Source organism: Talpa europaea, assembly GCF_964194135.1.
Source record: "Talpa europaea genome assembly, chromosome: 15".
NCBI classification, from domain to species: Eukaryota; Metazoa; Chordata; class Mammalia; order Eulipotyphla; family Talpidae; genus Talpa; species Talpa europaea.
In genome coordinates this window covers 74,980,607-74,997,638 of record NC_140083.1, presented here as the reverse complement: position 1 = coordinate 74,997,638, position 17,032 = coordinate 74,980,607, and the positions used below count along the sequence as shown (strand labels likewise).

The 17,032-nt window shown below is 48.2% G+C and overlaps 1 protein-coding gene across 1 annotated transcript in view; it reads right to left on the bottom strand.

Annotated features, from left to right (window-relative positions):
- The window catches only part of CACNA1C (calcium voltage-gated channel subunit alpha1 C), a gene marked incomplete at both ends in the record, with an annotated part of 632,466 nt that overhangs the window by 493,190 nt on the left and 122,244 nt on the right, over positions 1–17,032 (bottom strand). Inside the window, 2 exons of the mRNA XM_084255863.1 lie at positions 6,835–6,940; positions 11,715–12,045. Of these exons, the coding sequence (XP_084111989.1) occupies positions 6,835–6,940; positions 11,715–12,045 (437 nt within the window). The remainder of the gene's footprint in view (positions 1–6,834; positions 6,941–11,714; positions 12,046–17,032) is intronic.

Sequence of the window (17,032 nt, the reverse complement as noted above, 5' to 3'; positions counted from 1 at the left end):
TAATCTGGATGCCATTGAGTCTGACTTACTCACAAGGACCAGACAGAAGGAGTCACTTTCAACCTTCGGGTTTGAGTTCTAAAGGACAATGCAATCTTGCCTGTGCCACGCATTGCCCTAAGCATTGTTGTAAGTTAACTCACTTAATCCTCTTAACCATACTATGATGTCACTCATTACTGCCCCAATTTCACAGCAATAAATGAGAAAATCTGCCATTCCCAAGCTTCTTCCCCACATAACTCAAGCCCACTGCTTCTGAGCTCTCCCCTCCCCCAGCCATGCAAGGGAAAGAAAAGGTCTTTTCCCTTCTCTCCACCTCCACTCAATGCCTGACTCTCGCTCAGAAAGTACACAGCACTTTCTTTGCACAAGGTCAAATGCCACATATATTCTCTTAATATTCCAGCTCAAGCCAAGTCTTTGTGGACTTCAGGGTTTGCAGAGTACTGAGAGTTTCTCACACACAATGCGTTCACTCTGCTTGCAGAGGTTGCTTAAGAGACATCGTACAATTTACCTACTGGGTAACAGCTCCTGGGAGAATGGGCTTGCAGCTGCCATGTTATAAATGATGTACTGCGTAGTAGGTGGCATTGCCAATAACAAGACTGTGAATTAAAAAGAAAGCAGTGCTCTGTCACAGACCAGTTCAGGTTTCATTATGCCACACTAGCATGTGGAAAAGATAACAAAGATGATGGATTTGGGGTGCAAAAGTATACATTAGATGGAGCATAAAACAAAGAGACCTTTATTTAAATAATGACAGGAGGATCTACAAAGAAATTCTATACTGGAATACTTTTCATCTCTTGGAAAGAGAAGAAAGCAAAGTGCTAGAAAAATAAATGAGGATTATGTTAAGCAGGTAGGAGAAGAGAAAGGGCTAAGAGAGAATGAATGGAAGCTGACAAATTTGCAGGAGAAGCCATGAGCAGGAGCAAGGACAGATGTGAATTTTGCAAGTGTGTGCAGAAAGACTTGTCTAACTCTGTGCCAGTGTGAGCTTTGCTAAATAGATTCCTCTTAAACCCAATAGAGTGGGAAACCTCTTGGCAGTTGACATGTCTCATCTTTCTGTTTGGATCCTAAAGAGAGCTTGTGGGTAGACAGTGGCAGACTGGAGAGAGCTGACAGTGGATCCACATAGCCACACAGAACATTCTAGGTCACTGTTCTCCAAGAGCAGTCCATGAAGTCCTGCCTCAGAGCACCCAGACAATCTGCTAAAGACACAGATTGTGGGGTCCACTCCAGCCCCACAGAATGGGAGGCTGGGGAGCAGAGCTCAGGGGTCTGCACTTTGGCCAGCTCGCAGGCGATCCTTACCCGATGAGGTCCAGGAACTGCTCCCTCTGTTCTGTCGTCACCTCTCCCTCGCTGATTCTCAGAGCAGGTCTCAGACAGCGCATTTCTTTTTTTTTTTTTTTTTTTTTTTTAATAAATTTTATTGTTATATTCCCCATACAATTGCAGCCCCCCCCATTCTGACCCCAATCCCTCCCCTCCCGCCCCCGCCCCCCTAAAAGTGTCTCTGGTTCATAGTTTTTTGTTGATTTTGATTTTCACTTTCTTATAGTTATTCATTTTCCTGGTCCCTTATTTAAGTTTTCTAGATTCCTGCTATGAGTGAGACCATCCGGTGTTTTTCTTTTTCTTTTTGGCTTATTTCGCTGAGCATGATCCCTTCCAGCGCCATCCATGTTGCTGCAAATCGCATGTGTTTATCTTTTTTGAATGCTGAGTAATATTCCATGGTATATATGTACCACATCTTCTTGATCCAGTCATCTATTTTTGGGCATTTGGGTTGTTTCCAAAGCTTAGCTATTGTAAACAGTGCTGCTATAAACATAGGGGTGCAGGTGCTCTTTGGAATGGATGTTTCTGTGTCCTTTGGGTAAATACCTAGGAGTGGAATTGCTGGATCCTATGGAAGCTCTATGTTTAGTAGGTCCAGAAATCTCCACACAGCTCTCCACAGTGGTTGGACCAGTTTGCACTCCCACCAGCAGTGCAGGAGAGTTCCTTTTTCTCCACATCTTCGCCAACATTTGTTGTTGCTAGTTTTTTTAATATGTGCCATTCTCACTGGTGTGAGATGGTATCTCATGGTAGTTTTCAGACAGCGCATTTCTTTATTTTAAAAAGAAGCTATGGAAGCAGTGGGGCGATTCTCAAGCTTCATTTTAGGGTTATCTAATGATTTGGGGACCACATTCTGGCAAGAAAGGGGATGTTTCAGTCATCAAGGCTCAGTCAGGAGCTGCTATGGACCTTCTCTCTCAGGGACCAAATGAGGCAAAAGCTCAGGCCAACATCCTCTCCTATGTGAGCCCTGAGGTCAGGTCTTCAGAGTCAGGCCAGTCCTCTCGTTAGTGGCCTTGAATTACAAGACAAACTATTAAACAACCAAGTCCCTCTTTTATATTTTTAAATCTCTGCTCCTTAGCTTCTAAGACTCCACTCTGATTTCCCTCCCCACACTTCCCTCAGTCCATGCACAGAGCTCTCCAGGGCCCCAGCCTGGCGGGCAGTGCCTCCCACGCTGCCCCACCACAGGTGTCTTGAGTCTTGCTCCTGCTGCGTCTTCCATCTGTCCGCCTTCTTCCCCAAGTTCTCTCTCCAGCATGAAATGTCTCCTGAGCTCCAGCCCCAAACCTAATGCACCTCCTGCAGATGACATCTCCAACCCCACATTCCACAGGCTCCTCTCTTAATGAATCCCAGAGTGTACCCTCATTCTCTTCCCCTTACACATCACCTTTCTCCTGAAGTGCTTTCCTTTCCCTGACTAATGGCACTTGGTTACTCACATCTGCATCCCGGATCAGCTCTCTCCTTGGGTCACAGTATCTAAATGGCCACAAGTCCAGGCATGTTTACCTACTGAATCCACTACCCTCTCTCTGTGCCTACTGTCACTGTCATCTGGACTTCTACACTTCTCTTTTCTCTTCATACACAACAAGGCCTCCATCTTCATGCAGCAAGAACACGCTTTCTAAAATATGCCTCTTCGTAGAGCTTCCATATGATCCAGCAATTCCACTCCTAGGTATTTACCCAAAGGACAAAGAAACATCAATTCCAATGAGCACCTGCACCCCTATGTTTATAGCAGCACTGTTTACAGTAGCTACGCTTTGGAAACAACCCAAATGCCCAAAAATAGATGACTGGATCAAGAAGATGTGGTACATATACACCATGGAATATTACTCAGCATTCAAAAAAGATAAACACATGCAATTTGCAGCAACATGGATGGCACTGGAAGGGATCATGCTCAGCGAAATAAGCCAAAAAGAAAAAGAAAAATACCAGATGGTCTCACTCATAGCAGGAATCTAGAAAACCTAAATAAGGGACCAGGAAAAAGAATAACTATAAGAAAGAAAAAATCAAAATCAACACACAACTATGAACCAGAGACACACTATGGCAGGGCGGGAGGGGCGGGGAAAGGAGAGATTGGGGTTGCAATTGTGTGGGGAATATAAAAATTAAAAAAAATAAAATAAAATATGCCTCTTTGGCTCTGAAAATCTTCAGCCTCTTCATCACCTAGAATTATGTGCAAGTGTTGGCAAGGGCCATGAAATTCCTCTCTGACATGGCTCTCATCTTTCACCCGAAACCAGCACTCCATCCTCTGGTCAGGAAAGGCACGCAGGGCCTTTGCACATGTGCATATTCCAGCAGAGATCATAGCTGACATGTTAGTTATTTCTGTGGCACAACTTAATCCTGATCTATCAGCTGCTTGTTTGATTTAGGGATTTTCTAATACTCCTTGGTTTCCACATGCTCCCCTCATAGTCAAGGGTTTTCACTGTCCCAGGGAAGTTATGGCCCAGTGGAGTGGAATGCAGAGAACAGGAGTTAGACCACTTCCAGGTTAAAGGCACAGGTCAGGGCATCAATGGCAGTCTAGAAGACACAGGGTTGCCTATTGCACAATCTTGTCCCAAACAAAAAACCTAAGACATTGCACATGGGCGTGTCAGAGAGACGGCAAAACTGAGTTTGGTCCTTAAGGAGGGGCCCTGAAATCTGTACCATGTCCCCATCCCAGGGATCCAGGAGTGGCCAAGAGGAAAGTAGCACTGAACAAGTGCTGAGGAACAAGGGAGCCCCCAGTCTGTAAGGGTCAAAGACAACGCCCCTTCCAGAAGGGACGAGAACATTTCAACAGTGTGGATCCGCCATGCCAGGAGCACTATGACCTGCTTGGCCCTGTAATTCAGTGGCCCTAGAGAAGTGCCCAGGACTTGGTTTTATCTCCAGGGAAGGAAATGAAAGAGGTTCCTGATAGCTCACCAAATGGAGGCTCAAATCAAACATTACATTCAGTAATAGGAAAGCAAAAAAAGTTACATTTCTTTCCCTCCTGAGTTTGCCAACTGAGATTCTTATCTGTCACATTCCCAAGATGAGGTGAAATACAAAGACTGCAGAGAGGTGGTAAATGCAGAATCTCTCTCAAAAATAATGAAACTTAAAAAATTTAATTCCAATTCTAAAATCAATCTATACAAACATTGAAGCATTAAGTTGTATCCATGAAACTAATAGAATATTATTTGTTCGATAAGTCAATTAAACCTCAATAAAAGTAAATTAAAATTGTATATATTTATTATATAAAATTATTTGTATTTCTATATCTCCATCACAGGATGTAAAGGAATAGAGCTAGCAGATAAGGGGTTGTGTGTGTGTGTATGTGTATGTAGGATGTCAAAACCTCAGCACACTTGCTTAATTCAGTAAGTCACTGCCCAATACACAAGAGAAGTTGGACTTGTTTTAGCAACTAGAAGTCCCTTCTCAAACTCCCCACTCTCTCTTCTGTACCCCCCAAACTCCTAGTATGAGGTCACTGACAAAGCTCACTGGCAGCCACTCCGCATGTCTAAGCAAACCCTTCATTTTGAAGAATCACAAACCAACAGGCAACAGAACTTGACGCGAGGAGGCCTTGTGAAGCTTGCTCTTGCAGGCTGGTGTTTTTTTTTTTTTTTTTAACAAGCAGCTTTTTTGAGGTAGAATTTACATACCGCACAATTCACCCATTGTAAGTACAAGACTCGATGATTTTTAGTAAAGTTATACAGTTGTGCAACCTCCACCACCATGACGTCAGAACTCTTCTATCACTGGTGTGATTTAAAAAAAAAAGCCAGGTTACCTCCAGCATTCTCCCTACCCAAAATCTCCATTCTTGATGCAGTGTAAGTCCAGGAGGCCCCTGTTCTCCCACTAATGCCTCTGCCTGTCAGAGGCACAGAGTTAACCCACCTACTGGCCTAGGCCTCCCTCCTGTAAAGCTCCCCAAGTGGACTTGCTAACCCACCTGGGAACTCCAGGGTGAAGCACCTTTATGCAGGATCTCTGGGGCCCAAGACAAAAGCAACCTTTTGTACCCACTTTCGCCATGGCTTTGGCACAGAATAGACCCAACATTTCGCTGGCTTCAGAACAAGACATGGATTCAGTCTTAACCTGCAGGCGAGTAGGGAGAGGACCCAAGATGGGGGAGACGTGGATCCACAGAGACAAATAACCATGGAAGGAGAGCTGCTTTTCCAGGGACCCTTTGGGAGATACTTCGCTTGTATTTATTTTGACACAGTAAAGATTTCTCTCCTGTTAAGAGACCAGATCATGCCTCCGAAGGCCGCATGGGCTGTAGCGAGTGCTCTGCGTGCAGACTCCAGCCATGTCAGCGCTCAGCACTCACTGGCCAGCTCTGGAACCTGCCCCCATGCAGTCCGGAGCCCAGCCCTGAGCCGCTGCAGCCCCGCTTGCAGGGAACACCTTACCCAATACAGAGCTGGGTGTGATCACAAAAACTGGGAGAGTTTAAATCGTGCACCAGATTTATTTGTTGAAGGGGCCAAAAAAAATGTCAAAGGTGAAAAGCCAAAAGAACCACACCCATGATATCATCGGCCAGCAACAATGGAAAGAAAAGTCCTATAACCCTCCTGCCTCTTTCAAAGATGCAATCTCTTTGGACAGTCCAATGACGCTAATTAGAGGAAGGTGCTGACAGCAGGGGAAAAACGCGCTTTGTGGGAATCACATGAAAAGCAGTGAAGGGGAGGGGGAGAGGGGCAGGATTTTCCTCCACCCTGTAGTAGAGGCAACCGAATGCCCCAATTTTGCCAGCTGCATTCCAGAGCTCTTTCCCTCCCATGCCCAGACAGAGCAAAGGCCTTTGTCATGACTTCACACTCAGCCAAAAGTAAACACACTCTCCACTTTTTCCATGGACAAGTTCTAACCCCAAATTGCCAACACCGGCCTCCCAACCATCCAAATGGAAGGCCGCCTTTCCCAAGAAAATAAGTTTTCTAACTAAATAATACATCTTGGCCACAAAGCCAAACATTCCTACAAGCTTCCTAGAAATTATTTGTCACGAAGTGAAGCTCCCGATCACCTGAGCACACCCTACCAATAATGCACCAAAGACACTTAAAATAAATACGACCGGTAATCCAAGAATAAAAGCACGTTCCTGCAGACACTTGCGCTGGCAGTGAAGGAAGTGCAATTGGTACCACAGACAGGGTTCACGGCTCAAAACACACACACGCTCGCACGCCGCCGCCTAACTGGAATATTCTTTCTGCAAACAGGTTCTGATAAGACAGGGCTGATTTGCATAAGGAGCAAAACAGCACTCAAGATCTGAGCCCAGCTGTGCTTTCCACATCAAACACCCAGCTTGCTTCTCTCCCACGTTCCAACTTGAATCTATGAGATCCAGGTTCAGTCCTCCAGCAAGTAAGAAAAGCAGAGACGGGACGGTGGACTTACCAGGTTGGAGTTGGTGGCATTGGAGTCATCTTCTGGAAAGGGAATATAGATCGCTAAGGCCACACAATTGGCAAAAATAGTCAGTAAAATAATTATTTCAAATGGTCTGAGGAAGGGAGTTAAGGAAATGAACGCTGCAGAAAGCACACGTGAAACAAACATACATATATATTTTTTCTAATGAATCAGATTCATAACAATTTTGTTTAAACAATACATTCCAAGTCCCTTGTATTCTGAAAAGAAACATATGCCTTTTTAAGTGCTTCTAGTGGGTCCCCGCCAAAATTTTTCCTAATATGTCAAAAGCAGTGGAGGCCAGTCGCGTGCCAGAGTAAACACAGATTTCTAAAAACTTTTTCCCTTTCTATTTATTTAGGTTGCACTGGACTTCATTTTCCCTCATGGGTGCTCCTCAGGGTTGCTTTTAAGGAGCAGAGCCTGCTCCAGGGAGCACTGCTGACCCCAGCACACCCCTGTTCTTGTGGCTTACACACCCGGGGACTCACAACATCGAGATGAAAAGCATAGGGGTTGAAGGCAGAGACTTGACTTGAAGATTTTATACTGAAACTTGGAAATTGAATTTTAATTTTTTATTTGAAGTTTATGACATTTTGTTTTCTTCTCTATCATTTTTTGATAGTGCTGAGAGTATTTGAAGGTCAGCCAGGGGTCCCCAAGAGCATAGCAAGTGGGTTCTGTGCATTTGACCACTTTGTTTTAAAGCACAGCTCCATGGAGACTACCTAGAACTTTTTTGTGTGGGGAGGCCAGCCTTTGGAGGGTAAGGTCTTCTTGAAACTTCCATCAGGGGTGCAGGATCTAGAGGGACAGGCCAAGGCTCACTCACCAGCAGCAGCATGCTCAGTGCCCTGTGCCCAATTTCTTTATCAAAATATCAGGGTGGGACACATTGCCGAGAGAACAATGAGCTCATGTGATAAAATCGTGCATCCTGCACCCACAATTGAGGCCAGAAGGGAAAACTTGAGCGGAAATGTCCAGTTTATGCTCTTTCAGCCCCATCTCCCCCACCATGGCTCAGTTTCCAGCCTAATCCGTGTTGCGTAACAGGAGGAGGACCAGGAAGGATGGACATTCCTGGAAGAAGGAACCTACTTCATCTCTAGGGAAAAGCTGTAGTCACAAGGTGAATGAATCTTGAAGCAGGAATAGACCTTGGACATCATGTACTCCAAGTCTCTAAGGCCTAGCGAGCTTGAGAAACTCTCCCAAAACCCCACAGCAGGGACTGACCAGCTAGGACTAGAACCCAAATTCCCTGGCTGCCGAACCCAGCTCTCACTCCCCACAGGAGGCCTTGGCCTGTGTTAACAGGGCAACCCTGGGCCTGTACCTGCGAGTTCTGCATCTGAAAGTAGCCTTAGTGACTGTCCAGTCCTGCCTTCCCAGCCAGGCCTGGTTGCTGATCCCCTGGGTGCCATGAAGTTTCCCTGTGTGCGCTTTGGTATCAAGAGGTGGCCCATCGTGAGTCTGTCCAACCTCCCAACTCGACAGATGTAGAAAGTAAAACCACCTGTCCAGGTGCCAAGTTGGCAAATAGCAGAGCCAAGACCAGGACCAGATCTACTGACTATCCTCTCAAATACACCAAGCTACCCCTGGAGTTGGCCAAGGCACTGGCAATGTTGGTGATGGTGACACTGACAGTCACAAGAAGGACATTTATTGCGCTCACTGTGGCAGGTGCTGTTCTTACTACTTTGCCCAAACACCCTGAGTGGAAGGTACAGACAGATGAAACGCTGACTTGCCCAAGGTGATACAGCTTGTGGCAGGATGAGATTCACAGTCGGAAATGCGGCTCCAGAATCTCCATCTGTAAGGCATGGTCTCTGAAGTGACTTCCTAGCCGGTTTAGCCAAGTGAGTCTTTGGAGATCTCCTACCACATCAGCTTTTCCTGCTTTGCCCTTCCCCACCAGAATAGGAAAGTGAAACTCAGCCCAGAGATTGGTCAGTTTCAGTCCCTTCATCTGGTCACCGGAGCTCCCCTCCAGAGCAGGGCACATCAGTCCCCTGAACTAGACCTCAAATGCCAGCTCCACCTATGTGGTTGACGGCCAAGCTTAGGGTATTTCTTGTGGCATCCTTCTAACTCCTCCTCCCTCACTCAAGCTGTTTTTCCATCAAGTGATGCTAAAAGTACCAGTTTCTGCTGATAAAAATGTGTAAAATAATGTGAAAATAATGTGTAAAAAAAAAAAAAAAAACAACAGAAAATCCATCCACTGCAAAGCTGAGGTCCTGGGTAAAACCTGAAGCATTCTGAGACCCCCTGTGATGACGGGATCATTTTTTAAACTGCCTTCTCCTCTTAATGGAAGTGTCGGGCTCTGCTCTTTCAAGAAGTAACTGGCTCTCCCCTCCAAGGCTACCTGGGGATGGCACCCCCCCCCGAGGCCAGGCAGCTTCCTGTCCTGCAGAGAGGAGCACACATGTCCTCCGGGGAGAGGGGTGGCTGCCACAGTCCCCTGCCAAGTGAGTAATTGCCTCATTAACACAGCCGCTGACCCAATCAAGGGTCTTTTCACTGTACCTGATTCCAGCCTGCCGGGTCTGACCGCTTTACAGAAGCATCACGCACACACTTCCATTACGAAGCCCGCTCTTCCACTCACTCCTGCTTTCCCCACCCGCCGGGGTATGTTGCTCTCGGCTGATGGGGTGTGCACACCTTTCTCTCTCCCTTCCTCAGGCTCTGTACTTCATTTCACGCTCGGTGTTAGGGCGGAGTGGACTTGAAGTTAACTAGTGCTCTTGAACACGTCCCCCGGCTAGCTTTCCTGAGGGTGCTCCACATTCAAAGATTCCTTGGCCCTGTGACTTCTTGGGGAGGTGACTGCCGTTTCTCCCTGTTAGGGATGAGGAAACTTCAGCTCTGGGGGTTTGGGAAGCATGTGACCACTCAGGACACAAGTGGCAGAAGCAAGAAGGGACAGGTATTCAGGCCCAGATCCAGGGTCTACTGTGTCCAGCGGGGTAGGTGCAGCCCACTCCTCCACTGTGACGCACAAGGAGCGGCAACAGTGTGGATTTGGGAGTCAGGGAACTGGACTCCCAATCGGGGAACTGGATTTGAACCCAGCTGTCAGCTGCTAGCTACGGTTTGGGAAAGTTCTTCAGCTCCTGACCTGACCCACCTGGCCCCGTGGCTCTCCCACCCTGAAGGCTGAGCACCAGCTATGACCACAGCCTGGTGGGGCTGCCCAAATCCAAGCTCTCCCTAAGCCCCCTGAAGGCCAGAACTTTGCTGATCACTCAGGGAGACTGGGCAGCTCTGGGGCTGCCGCTGGCTTGAGCTCACTCTCTTCAAGTTACTTTTAAATTGAGGGGCTTAACATCTAAAGAACCAACATTTGAACATCTTTTGCTGAACACAAACTTTCTTCTCTCCCCAAGTCAGCTTCTTTTACCTTCCAGCCACCACTGGAGACTTAAATCTTCCCATAGAAACTCTGAATGCAACTGAACACTTCCATCCCAAACTGTGGGAGACTTGGTTGTCCCCCTGAATAAATCTTTACTTCAAATGCCCAACATCCAGCACCAGGCATGAGTCCTGACCATCTCTGACTACATGACCCTGAAAAATCATGCCTGTGGAGCTCAGTGTCAAAACTGGGGAGAGTCCCGGGCAAGCCTACTGATCTTTAAGGGCCTTGCCACCTCCAGCACCATAATCCCTATGCAAGGGCAGGAGGGGCACAGTGCAGGATCTCTATGATCGAGCAGACAGGGTAAAGGAGAAGTTCTAGAGCCCTTGGTGGCTTTTCAGGCTTTTATTGGGATTTACTAGGTACATGGCAGGCAGGGGTGCTGGGGGGCCGGGAGGCTGGCAGGCCTCCCAGCCCCCAGCAAGTTTTCACTCTACCTGGGCTCTCTGGCGTTCTGTAGTGGCCTTGTTCTCTGCTGCTCTCGTGATTCTGCTTCTCTCCATTTGTTCTGCTGGCATCCCCATAATGCCACCCTTATGAGCCCAGTCTCTCAACCCAGGTGTACCCACTTACGCATGCCCACACCGTACTCCAGGTGGCCGCCATCAGGCATGCATTCAGGACTGCAAGGATCCATCATCTATCCTAATGGCGGGAGGGCAGAAAAGCCTGACACTTTTTCACTTACCCTATACCCTACAATGTGAAGGGGCATGTAATTCTACAGGGAGTCTGACCTTTCAAAATGAGAACCCCCTCACTGGTTTCTATACAAAGTGGATCTGTGTTTCAAACTCTAGGCTGGTGTTCCCCACTTTGGTTGCACATGAGAATTGCATGGAGAGTTTTAAAATGCACCTGCGTGGAACTGTGGTGTGTTAGAACTTTCCAGAGACATCAATGTGCATCTGAGGTTGAGAAACACTGCTCCTAGGCCCAGACCCAAGAGCCTGGTCCCCTGACCACCACCCTTGTGCATCTCCTGGCTCCTTCACTCTAGAGACGGGGAGGCTATGAACTATGCCAGCGCCATGGCAGGGGAGGGAAAGAAGTTGTGACATAATAACACATGATCACTATTAACCCAATATACCAGTGGGTCTCGGGGCAAACTCAGCTGGGTGAGATGATATTTTATAACCTCTTAAGCTCATTTTCTCAAATGCTGCTTATGATATGAAAAACAAACCAAGGCAACACCTGCAGAACTTGTTATACAAGCATATTCCTGAACCCCCATCCCCAGAGATTCTGATTCATCAAGTCTGGGACGGGGCCTGGAACTGGTGTTTTAAGTGCCCTAGGGTTGCAGAGGCAATCGATCTGAGCACCACTCTGTAGGCCCAGCTCTATCAGCACAGCCCGGCTGGGGGGCAACCCCTTGGGGGCTCCCAAGGGCACCCTGCCCAGCTGAGAGCACAAAGGATATTTCCATTCGACGATGCTGATGCACGCCCTCCGGATGGGGTTCTTCAGAGTCAGGCAGAGCAGGGCCCGGGGCGGGCGTGTGGCGGCTGTGCTGCCCTGCTTCTTGGGCTTCCCATACTGCTGCCGCTTGCGCTGCGTGGAGCTGACCGTGGACACAGTTGCGTTGCCAGCGCTGCCCATGAGCTTGGCCTGCCGGGCCGCATCGATGGCTGCCTGCCAGGACAGGGCCGCCCCCGGCGTGGGGATGTGCTCGGGGGCAAGCCCCGCAGCTGCATTGGCATTCATGTTGGCATGAGCTGGGCGTGGGCTCCCATAGTTGGAACCTGCAGGAGGAGAGGACAGGGGACAAGGGTCAGCAGGGAGAAAGCAGGAGAACTTGTGATACACCCTGGATCCGAGAATTGCATTTTTTTTTTTTTTATTATTTTGAAGTATTGCAGGGTCCTGGCAAGTGGCACATGGAAATATTATTATGCATGCTAAAAAATAAGGAAGTCCATGCTAGTTCAGCCTCGTTCGCCTGTGTGACTCTGGCTATGTCACTCAGCCTCTCTGGTCTCATCACTTCATTTTAGGTGGACCAGACATGAGATGCATACATGATAACATATGTGGACCTTAGAAACGTGGTGCTAGTGGGAAAGGAAGGTGCAGAAAAAGATAAATATCCAATCAATATATGGATATTAAAATATATATTTATGGAGCCTCCCTGGTAGCACAGGGGTTAAGTCTCAGCACTATCATGCTATCACCACTGTAGCCTGAGTTCAATCCCCAGCCAGGGAACTGACCCACATGGTGCAGCAGACCTCCCCTGTCTCGCCCGCTGCTCCCCTCAGCAGTGTATATCAGTCAATCTGCCTGTTCTGTTCCCCACTCTGTCTCTGGTGAATCCTCTCATCCCCCCACACACACACCTATGGCCCTAATCCCAGTTCTTGTATGCATAAATAAATCTTTAAATAAAAAATACATATTTATAAGAACACAAAAGATATTCATCAAATAGAATGGAATGGTTGTCTAAGGAAGGTGAGAGGGAAAATGAGAATAAGATATGGGATTAAAAGGAGGAATGAACGAATGAGCCACGGCAACAATGACAACAAATGTACAGTGAATTGAAGAGTACAATCCACTGAAACCTCTGGACCTGAGATAAAAATAAAAATAAAATCAAGTATAATAAAATAAAAAGGTTGGACCAAACTCACCAAACTAAGTACATATCCAGGTGTGCCTGGATCAAATCCATCTGGGCACTGAGTGTTGGCTGGACAGGGGGGTGGGGGGTAGGGGGATGGGGGGTGGCGGGGGCTGTGATGGTTTTAGTCATGGCAGCAAACCCTTTGAGATTCTCCCATTGAGAAAGAAGATCTATGGCCCCTCCCCCTAAAATACGGTTGACCTTTTTGACTATTTCAACCAATAAAGTACAGCAGAATTGACAGTTTGTGACTTCCAAGGTCAAAAAAGACAATGCTGTGCCACCTGCCTCTCTCAGCTGCTTGCTGTGTGGGAAGCCAGTCCCCTTGTGAGGCAGCTGATAGGCCCAAGGCTGCCATGCTGTAAGGAAGCCCAACTGGCTGACACAGAGAGACCAGTGCAGAGATTCCCAGCCAGCCCACAGCTGCCTGTCACCATCTGACGCGAACTCACGAGAGACTACAAGACAGAATAGCCCAGCCAAACCCATCCTGAATTCCCAACTCACAGAAATTGTGGGCAATAGCAGGTGTTTGCTGTTGTAAGTCACTTTGTTTGGGGGGCATGTGATATATATCATTTCACATCTAGGAAAGGGTGTTGTGTGTGGCAGAGGTTGAAGAACGCTGGGAAATAGTGAAATCCAGAATAGGAGCATCTCCACTGCTCTGGTTTAAAGGCAAATGAGGCTTTAAGACTGTGCCACTAAGCACTGAGCATAGTTGGTGGGCACACCTCAGTAGGCTGAATGTCTCACCAGAACCCCACAGGGGTTGCCAAGTGAGTAGCACAGCCTGGAATTAACCTTAAACACCCTAGAACAGGTATGTGACCTTGAGACTTGTCAGTCAGGTGCAGCAGGATTGAGAGGACATACAGAGATTGGGGTGATGCTCTAGGTGCCAAGTTGGTCGCCACATCAGTCTCCCAGGAGACTGGCTGCAGGGGCCAGACAAGGTTCACTTCTGAGCCACCCCTTTCTCCTCATGACCCTCTTTTCAGCTCAGTGTACAGAGTTCTTCCAGGGTAGCTGCTGGCCCCAGAACAAACTACCACCTGGAATCCCTTCTCTGTCCTCCTGCAAACTCATTAGCATGCAGGTGAACACTTGGCACCTCACCTAGCCACTGCTCCCAACTCTTGTCTTGAGCTGATCCTGCTGCATTTGACTTTCAAGATAACTTCTGCTCCCACGTGACCTGCTATCCTGAACCCCCAACCCTAGACCTGCTGCCCCCCACAACAGTGCCCAGCTCAGAGATAAGCACATGACTCAGCTTAGCCAGACAGGGTATTTGCACCCTGAGAGGCCGTCTCAGAGATGTACAGTAACAACCCCTGGGGCTCCTGCATCCACACCTGCCTGGTAACAACCCTAACCTGAGCTCTCCAGTACTTAAGTTAGCTTAAGCTAATTCAAACTAGGTTTTTGTTCCTTACAACCAAAAATGACCTTCCTGATATGCTAATGCCACAAAGCTTGTACTGGCTGGACTGCCATCTCTGCCAGATTCCAAAGTCTACACCCTCCCATCACCACACCAGTGACAGACAATTAAGTTTCCACTCTCATGCCACCGCTTGACATCACTGTCCAAAATGCTGTGCTTAAAAGAGTCTGAGATTTCTCAGGGTACAACAGGAAAGTGTATCAGGATAGATTAGTGATGCCTGCCATGGGCACAAAGGGTAGGGAAGGGCATCCCAGCAACCTCATATTTAACACCCCTGCGTGACACCAGAAGGAGCACACCAGGTCTGCTCTAGTCCACTGGTCTACTGCCCTCCTGTCCCCTGACAGTTGCCTCCTGCACTCTGGCCATCTGGTCCCTGTGGCATTAGAGCCCCACCCCCACTCCCTGGACCTAGAAAATTGCCTCTTTGCTCTAGTCAATGCAAGGTGCTATTCCCAACAGTGACTCTGACTCTGGGCTCACCATATAACCCCTTGACCTTCCTTCCTTTCCCCTAGCCCAGCTGTTCCAGGCAGCTGCCACACCCTGGGTCCTAAGCATAAAGCAGACCCCAATAAATCTTTTCTAAGACCCCGGAGGAAAAAAAATAGAAGAGAGGTTTTCAAATAGTAAAAGCGCCTGAAGCCTAAGAATGGTTTTTAACAACCAGCAAGCATGAGGATCTCCATTTAACACATAAGAAAACAAAGGAGCGCTGACTCATTAAAGGTCACAGGAAGACAATGGACGATTTCTGCAGCAAGGGCAGGACTCTCGGTTGACTGCTAGGCACTACTCCTCCTCCGGAGATCTCACACACACACTCCACACGCGCACAAACGTGTGTGCTCACACACTTGGCCCTCAGCAAACCACATGACTCCCACTGGGTTGATGGGCCCTGGGGTGAAGGGGCTGCATTTCTGACCCCAAGGACGCCCTTTGTGTTTAATATGGTCTTCACGGGATGGCATCCACTCACCAGCAGCCCCTTTAGTAGCTCCTGGGTAGCTCTGGGGTGAATGAAAGAGGAGAGTGTCCCTGTTTCTACTCACTAGAGAGACTGAGTCCAGAGTAGCCTAATCTCTCTGTCTTGCTGTATTCGCCAGAGCAGGCTGGGACTTTCACCCTGTGCCCGCCATCGGTGGTACACAGCCTCTCCATCCAAGACTCCCTATTGGCACTGACATCACTCGAAGACTGTTTTAGTTTCTGGACTAACTTCCCCTCTACCCTACATACACAAATGCAGCTATGTCCCCATCACCATCCATTACCCCAGACCCCAATTCTCTGCTCACAAGCCCTTAGCATTGCAGAGCTGCCAGGAGATAATTGTCTTCAACCTCTTATCTTCCTCCTTAATCCCCAATATCCCCAAAACCAAGCAATCCTGGGAGTTTCTGGACAATCCTTGGGAAGCAGGAGGAAGCACCAAGCGCAGGAATGCATGCTTGGCCTTGGAAAGGCTGTGTGGGCATGGCCCAGGCGCCCTGAGGCATGGAGCCCAAGGCTTCCATAAGCAAGATGGCTGGGCCCCACGGAGCCACATCTTGCTGACTTCTGAGCACCCCACGCTGGATGACCTTATTTATATTGTGAACAATTCCCTGAGCACAAGGACCTCTCTGGAGCACACCATCTGGAGGAAACACACACAAAAGAAGCCCATGAAGAAAAATGGATTATCAATCTCCCCAGCCAGAGGACAAGAAAACAACCTTCAGATTTGGGTCCTGACAGCGTGGAACTTGCAGGGCCCTGAGACATGACTCAGGTCACTGCCACAGCAAACACAGGGCCATGCAAGTGAGACCTAGGTGGCCCCTTAGGGGTAAGACTTCACCGCCTCTTCTCCAAGCAATCCCTCCACCTGCAGGGGGGATCCCCTCTCAGACCTAAGCTTTCTAGGTACCTCCAGATCCTCCCCAATAAGGGGGCTGACTGTCCAGGAATCCCAGGGAGGGAAAACCTCCACCTCAGACTCAACATTTTTGAATCGAGAACAGTGCCATGGAGGATGGGCAGCAGCATTGTGTCCCCAGTGGCTTTTGTTAGCATAAAATAACCACCCAATGCAGAGAGACCAATTTTCAAATTATAAAGCTGATTCAAAGCTCTGTCTCCTGGCTGCCAGCTGAAAAGATGCCACCGTTTAAGTCTGCTCTGGCTCCTGCCTCACTAGATGTTTCCACTGATGCTCTTGTCTCTGAAAAAGCCCCAGAGCAGCACTTAGCAGTTCAGGCCACGTGGAAACAGGTGGATGCCCAGGGTATCGACTGCTTCCACGTGCATAAGAAAATGGCTTCCATTTGTCCAATGGCCCAGTGCCCCCCAAAACATCAGCAGTCCCCTCCTCCTGCACCAGGAGCTGCTGCCTCTCTGAGGACCCAGGATGACTTCTGAGAACGGTCATGCCAATCTACTCTGTGAGGGCCCAAGTGAAAAATGCAAGTCAGGGGGTCCCATGCATGAGGTATGAAACTGAGGACCTGGTAACTGTTCAGTGACAATAAAGACGACTTTTCGTCTTTAATCCATCTCCAACCATGCACCTGATCCAGGACCCCACCCCAGGAGATGCTCAACCTCTATTTTCTAATGACTGTAATCAAAGTGACATCATGGTAACGTCAAGGTGGACAGC